This window comes from Nymphalis io, chromosome 22 (genome assembly GCF_905147045.1).
Source record: "Nymphalis io chromosome 22, ilAglIoxx1.1, whole genome shotgun sequence".
NCBI lineage: Eukaryota > Metazoa > Arthropoda > Insecta > Lepidoptera > Nymphalidae > Nymphalis > Nymphalis io.
Genome location: NC_065909.1, coordinates 2,258,405 through 2,266,328, shown reverse-complemented (window position 1 = coordinate 2,266,328; position 7,924 = coordinate 2,258,405). Strand labels below are relative to the sequence as shown.

Below are 7,924 nucleotides of genomic sequence, written 5' to 3'. Positions count from 1 at the left end.
ATAGCGTAGATTAAAGTTGTTACTCAACTGTTATTTGGTTTAGCCTGTATTTCATTTCCGTAACTTGGTAATTTCCGATTATTTTACCTGAATCATTTCCAGTGAATAAGGAAAATGATAACGCCATGTGATAATTTACAGGGAATGGATATTTAAAATCTGCGGTTTTTTTTTTAAATTAATAAGCTAGAGTTTGACCGTTGACTTGACTGATGTTAAGCATCGACACGGTCTAAGATGTAGCACGCTTGCCTATAAGAAACCTGTTTACTCTGGATTTGAAGACACCAACTTTGTACCTATCAGGAAATACGGTTCGTGTGGCTTATCATGCCGAAATGAAAATCCTTCTCCCCTTCTAACTTAATTACCGCAAGGCTTGATTATAATATTCGTAACTCGTTCATCGTCATTTTCGCCTTATGTTTTTAAGTATCAGTCTCTCATCCGTAACCCCAATTCCTGCAGATAAGCAATAACTCATTTTATTCACCCAATTGTCTGAACCACAAATTCATTATTATTCGCGATAATATTATATTTTATAAAACTTGGAAGCTCGTTAGGTATTCTGTTAAATATGCAGTGGAGTTTGATCTCCCAAAATAATTGCCATACAAATAACGTTAATTTTGGTTTTACTTATATTTTTTTAGGATTACTTATCGCAGGCTCGTAGCGATTACTATAGTGAGTGAGATACACGTAGTATATAATTATATGATAGAATATAAATGTGATAAATGTAATTCTATTTCATGATCATGTATTTAATTTAAGGAAAAGATTAAATACACAGTTTCTTGGGGTTATTTACCGGTAGGTAAATACACGCCAAACTGGTGATAATTTTATGTTTAATACAAATTACAATGACGATTCTAAAGACATCTAAAAACTATTAAAATAACTGAACTATTTTTGTGTTAATTGTGCTAAACAAACTTTTATCTGATATAAGAAAAATATATCCAAAATTTTATTACTAAGCCATAGTATAATAATTGTAGATTATGTTATATTTTGAAAAAATATGAAAAATGCAATATATAATATAGAATAAGCTTCATACCTTCTCCTCAAAAAGGGAGAGAAGGCCTTGGCGCAGCAGGGACATTCACAGGCTGTTACTATACTGTAATATATTATAATTATAACTACAAAATTCTGCTAAGAAAGGCGTTCATTTATTTATTATTTATAAAGCCCAACAATTTATAATTTATTCTCATACTTGATATTACTTGTACCCGTGAACAAATTTTACAAATCTTACCTTTTTCCTCTCAGCTATGATCTCAACAAACTCTTTCCTTTACTTTAACAATAAAATCAATATCAATTAGAAGTATAATATATAAGAATTGAAGATTAAATTTGTTTAATTCTGAACAGGGTGCATGGGGATGCCTCATTTTACTTTTTTGATTACTTTCGATACACTATAATTATGATCGATGATAACACAATGTAATCGTAATCGTAAATTAATAATGTGATAGCATTTTGCGCAAATTTGATTACAAGTTTATATTTTCTTTTCGTGTTCCTAATAATCCGAATTGCCCTGAATTGAAGAGAAAGAAGAAAAGAAGCTTTAACCCAAACGTAATGTAACGTTATGAATAAAAATATACTAATCAAGTAATATTATTTAACTACCAGACTTAATGTATTTTTGTTTTGAATGGATTGGAGCAAAGATACAATACAATCAATTAAAATAAATTAAATTTACCGGTGTGAGTATCCGAATTTCATTGTCATTTCATTTATTTGTCACTGATTTGACATTGACATTTTAAAAGTGAATCAGATTACGGAGATCGATCATTGGAAATTTTGTTGCAATACAAAACGAAATTACTCTCGAATCGATCTATAATTACTATCCATATCATCAAAGTTATTTAAACAGATGATAAAACATTGTACAGTACCGACCTTGAGACAAATTGATCAATGTTCGAGTTCGAATTGTGGAACACTAAATAACGAATATGTCGAAAATCAAGAAGTTAACTGGCTCATTTCGCTATACGCAGTGGGACCCTTGTCTTATTATATCGCAGATAGTGGCAATGCAGTTTGTAATGTATCTCACACTCAGTCTTTTGATAGCTTTAATGCAAGATTTGACGTCTTCAACGCGAACTTTAGACCATTTGTTCGAATATCATGTAAGTTTCACGCATATTAACACTCAAATGTGACTCGATCACGCTAAACATGATGTTGATGACGATTTCCTGACCGATTTTGGCTACGGTAGTCATTCAACTAAGACTAGTTAACTGCTTACTATATTATAGTGCACATAGACACTACTAGAATAAATTAATCTTGGTATTTAACAGTAACTTGGATCATTGTGTATTGGTGCTTAACTAAATAGTTTGGAATCAAGATTTTATTCTTAACAGTTCTTACCGATGGTAAATAGTTTTGTGTCAGCCTGTTTGGTTGGGTGTCATTCATCCATTGTTGATTCTACCACTACGCATAAATACCTTGTAGTGCTATGTTGCACCACATATGTGTATATTGACCAACCCTCATTGGAGCAGTGGTGGGGAAATAAGTTCAAACCTTCTTTAGGGGAGAGACCTTTGCCCTTCAGCTATGTAAACAGGCTGTTACTTTACTTATTTAAGTCTTAATTGGAAATAATTATTTATTATTATACCTTTTTAAGTGAAATGTGATATCCGTAATGCATTTTAATGTAATTACTATTTATTTTAAGGAAATCCATGTGAAAGACAATGAAGGAAGATCAATTATATTAGCGTTTGTATTGAATGCACTGATCGGTGCAATGATACTGTGGACACTAGTGGGGCGGACTAAGTTGTGCTTGGATTTTAGGTAAGAGTAATTATTGTTGATGATAACGTCTTTCTGGCCGAATTCGGTCATGACAGAGGAGATTTTTTAAGGCTTTTTATTGGAAAACCAATATTAATTATTAAGACTACTAACTAGAAGAATACTACAATGGGATAATAAAATAACAAAAAGTTAATGACAAGACAAACACAAGTCATAATATCTTTTAGAAAATGTCTGCATGTAAATAGTTTGAGTAATTGAACGAATAGAATACATTAATTTGTAACATACTCTGTAATACATCATTTAATTCGATCTCTAATTTGTTACAACTTACCCATTTTGCTACTCTATTTAATAGCAAGGTAGAAAAGTATAATAATAATAAATAACTTTATTCACCAAAAAGAAACAAAGACAAAAAAAAAATTAAGTACAAAACCATTAAAAGAGTTAACAATATGATATTTGATAATTTGGTGAAAAGGTCGTAGTCTCAGCTAGGCTACTTTTCAGTCTACGCCAGGAACAGGAAGTAAAGAACATTAATTATACAGAGGTTGACAAAAAGTGTCAAGTAGATAAACAGGTGGATCTTCGCTGAAGCTTGTGGATGTCTTCATATTCTTAATTTGTGGTTATAATTCTGCGTCCTGGTGCCAGAAGGGCCAATATCAGTAACCTCTACTTTTATCTGAATGTAAACAATGAATATATATTGGTTGTTTTATATAATATATGCCGTAGTATTGTTTGTATTAGTTATGTAAAGCTTTATGTCGTTTTAACATATATATATATTTTTAAATGATTGGCATTGTTGCATAATGAACTTACATGCAACTGTAGCAGTAAAAAAAATGGTAACTGAGATAACAAGGAAGTATAGTACATAATTATGTTTGTTTATTTTCAGTTGCACCTTCTACAGTATTCACTTACTGTTCTGCTGGGTGTACAACGGCAGTTTCCCCACGACATTCTCCTGGTGGGCACTCAACATAGCCTGTGCAGCAATAACATGTGTCGCAGGAGAGTTTCTCTGCCTTCGGACAGAGCTTCAAGCGATACCACTCAGTAACATAGGTGCTAAAGTTGATTTATGAAAGTTACCATATACTGCTATATTTACTTAAAAACATGGTGTAGTGTAATTTGTGACGTTATTAACTCAAGAAGATATTCTGTAAGACACAGATGGCTTTGATATGCCTTCGTTTACGCTGTGAATTGTGATGTTTGAAGATTTAAGACCTGCCTGCACATGTCACTAAAAAAAATTGTCATATTCTACAATATGACATTTTTAAAAATTGTATGATTTACACATAACATAATGATATTAACGGCAATAATCCTATTAATGTTTTTGTATTGGATTCTATTCAAATGATGTAATTTTCTGATTATTCTGTTCTGTTAAACAAATTAACTAAAGGTTTGAATAAGAAAGGTCAAACTTAGAGGTTCTCGTGTCTGTACAATTTATCTGTCATGGTTTGGCCGTGGAGACAATGAGTCTAACAGCTCTGTGATTGAATGGACGATGTCACTTTGTGGGGAAGTATATATCATAAAAGTACTAGTTTCCGCCCACGTGTTTTGGGGAGCATGTGGTAGCTATTCCATGTACCCTTCTGTACCCTTGAGAACATATGTTGATCGGTTCAGTAAATTAGATGTGAAACGAGACGTGACGTGACCTTCGTATTTACAATATTAGTTAGGATTATTATCATATATTTTGCACTTCTAAGAAATAATATCGATACTATAGGCTACGTAGAAATATTTAGCGGGTTGTGTACTTAGGGCTCCCACACAAAACCGCGAATTCGCATCGCATCGCAAATATCTGCGAATTCGCACGAACGCACCGCAAGAATTTCCGATCTGCTTCGCATCGCACATTCCTGCGATATTACGACATCCTTGGTGACGCCATTATAGTCCGCTCTGAAACAGCTATAGTCTTTCTCTAAAAAAAAAACCAATTGAAATGTCAATAAATAAATTTTGTTTTACTTTACCTGATAGTCAGTCCCAGCATTTCCAAAGGCATAACAGGAATTCTTCCCTTGTACGATCTTTTTTGAAGGCATGGTGATAATAAACTCAAAAGTTCTTCAAATGAAGATATGCTCATTCTAAAATAATCAAAAAATTTATCTTCTTCAGTTCTCAACGCATAGTACTTTTGAGTAAAATAGTTCCCATCAGAGTTCATAATCGTAATAAATGGATGAACCCAGAATCTTCTTTTTCTTTTATATCTATTTAACAATAACAGCAGTGCAATAATCTTTTTGCGATCCATCTTAAGCTTCCTAAAAACACGTCCAGTACGGCTGACTACACTTGAAGGAATGGTCGCCCTACCAAACGGTTTGCCGCACTAAATCGTATCGCAGAAATTCGCATCGCAAGTTCCTGCGATGCAAATTCGCATCGCATCGCATCGCAGTTTTGTGTGGGAGCCCTTAAACACGGATTTATCTCTTTCTGACATCACTGATTGGATATTCGAAAGAAATTGTCAGCTTCAATCACTAGTAGAAGTAGTTAAACAATTAAACATTATTTTTTTAATCCATACTACGCTGTTACAAGGTTATGTCTATTCTCTCAGTGGCCGAGCATTAGCATGGCAACTTTTCTTTTAAAAAGTTTTGCTGTAAATATTTTTCTCATTACCATTTTATAGGCAGGAGTGACGTGTGGCTGAATTTTATAGGCAACTTAGTTGATGTGGGTACAGAAGACCAATGAAAAATTTTCTATTTAGTATAATAGCCTTATTTATTGAAATTAAGGTTGTGTAAAACTCATTCAAATAAAAAAATAATGTATTGTAATTATTAAATGTTGCCAGTAATAATTTGTTCTTAAATGAATATAAACATTTTTTATTGATATTTACACAGTGGTGCTAATGTTTTTTCGTTACGTCTCCATTTGATAGTTTTAAAATATTGCTATCTCCTTCTAACGCGTGGGGATAGAAAAAGATAGCAATTTAAGAGAATGTTGATACAAAAAATGGCGCCAATATGTGAAAAGATGTTTGTGACATATTTTATTAAAAAAAAACAATAAATGTTCAAGGTCGAATAAATGTGCATCGTTTCTGTGTAACGATTCTGTCACAATCACGTTTCTTCTATCACGTGTATTGTATTACAAGTCTTTTATTTTGTTGCTTTTTAGTTAATACTGTTTTATCTAAATCAATGTGTTATAGTGTTTCTTTACTAGGCGTAGCATTTTCGTTTATTTGCATTATTTGTCAAAATACAGCAATGTGTTAGACCAATTTGCTCATATGTGTTTATGCTAATTTGTTGGTTTTTAGTTATGGAAGTTAAATATGGCAAACATTTGCATTGATTTTAGCTTAATTTTGTCTGATGATTTGATTATAAAATAAAATGCTCAAAATTATTTCCTGGATTCTAAAGCTCTTTGGATTATTGTTCCCAATTCCAACACTAGATTAGTTGAGTGGGAATACATAAATAATGTACGACCATTGCTATTATTTAAAAATTAATTTTGATTTATAAAATATAGATTTTGTTATTTTTCGTTTTCATTAATTTCGAAAACAGAATTAAGTCTATTTATTAAAATAAGATCAATGTTGAAGCAGCCGAGGTTGATTTTATATTAAACTAAATGTTAATAAATTATAACAATTAAAAAATAAATTACTTTAAAAACAAACAATGCTATTGTTTGTTTTTTTAAATAACTGAAATATAATTCGATCAAACAGCCTTAAAGTGTTATAACAACATTTGTGTTATATGTCAAATAGCTTCTTTTTTTTTAAATTGATCATGTAGATAAATATATTTTTCTAATTGGTTGCATTAATAAAGTATATATTGTTATAATAATTGTAAATAAATGAAATTAAAATATTTATGGAAAATGCTTTTATTTACTGTTTATTTTAATTTTTAAATGAAAATAAATTTAATTTGTCAGTTTCGTCTTGGATGACCCGAATGAAAACTGAAATCTGAATATTTACTATTGGATGATATCACTAACATGTTAAACAAAATGATTCAAGAAAATCTTAAACCTATAAAAGAGCAAATATCTACTATTGAAAACTCTATGACTTTTTTGAGCGAAGAATACGAATCTACTAAAAAAATAATTGCAAGTTATGACGATAAAATTGCGGAAATGGAAAGAGAGAAAAATGCACTAAAAAATGTAACATCTGATTTGCAACAACGAATACATACTATGGAGCAGTATAATCGATCAAATAACATTGAAATACAAATGATAAAAATGAAAATTTAATTAGTGCAGTAATGCAACTGAGTAAAGCAATATCATGTGATCTAAAGGAGTCTGATATACATCACTGTACTAGAGTTGCAAAATTGAACAACAGCGACAAAAGACCCAGATCTGTGATTGTAAAGCTATCCACACCACGAATGAGAGACACGATGCTAGCATGTGTCATCAATTACAATAAATCGCATCCTGACGATAAACTTAACACAAGTCACATAGGTATTGCAGCAGATAAGCAGCCAATATATGTTATGGAACACTTGACACCGGCTATTAAGTCTTTACATGCAGCAGCTCGAATAAAATCTAAAGAAAAAAAATACAGATTTGTGTGGGTTAGACAGGGCAAGGTATTTATGAGAAAGACAGAACATTCAGAATGTATTTATGTAAAAAATCATACTGTTTTGAATAATATCCAATAAATTGCTTTGCTCTCTAAACTCATAGATCATTTTAGTGTTTCATGTTATAAAATTCAACGGTCTTAATATATACTACCAGAACGTCCGAGGTCTCCGTACTAAAACTCATGACTTCATCTGCAATTTATCGTGTACAAATTATGATGTTATTATATTAACAGAAACGTGGCTTAATAATAAAATAGAGAACCATGAAGTATTCGACAACCGTTATACAGTATACAGAAGAGATCGTGATAGTTTACCTTTACATTGTAAAAAAGTTGGTGGTGGAGTTTTAGTGGCGGTCTCAAATAAACTGAAATCAATGCGACTCAGTTTTTGTGAAAGTCAGTGTGAAGATCTTT

The 7,924-nt window shown here is 31.5% G+C and overlaps 1 protein-coding gene across 1 annotated transcript; it reads left to right on the top strand.

Annotated features, from left to right (window-relative positions):
* Window positions 1–1,821: 1,821 nt before the first annotated feature.
* LOC126777121 (protein SYS1 homolog) lies at window positions 1,822–6,661 on the top strand. The gene is made up of 3 exons (XM_050500017.1): window positions 1,822–2,180; window positions 2,747–2,868; window positions 3,749–6,661. Exons 1-3 carry the CDS (start codon window positions 2,001–2,003, stop codon window positions 3,936–3,938), a joined length of 492 nt encoding a protein of 163 aa, XP_050355974.1. The 5' UTR covers window positions 1,822–2,000; the 3' UTR covers window positions 3,939–6,661.
* Window positions 6,662–7,924: the final 1,263 nt, after the last annotated feature.

What these genes read in the sequence shown, in the direction of transcription:
- LOC126777121 (XM_050500017.1), top strand. Translation starts at nt 2,001, where the DNA reads ATGTCGAAAATCAAGAAGTTAACTGGCTCATTTCGCTATACGCAGTGG. An exon ending in ACCATTTGTTCGAATATCAT is followed by an intron (nt 2,181 to 2,746) that starts GTAAGTTTCACG and finishes ATTTATTTTAAG; the next exon opens with GAAATCCATGTGAAAGACAA. An exon ending in AAGTTGTGCTTGGATTTTAG is followed by an intron (nt 2,869 to 3,748) that starts GTAAGAGTAATT and finishes GTTTATTTTCAG; the next exon opens with TTGCACCTTCTACAGTATTC.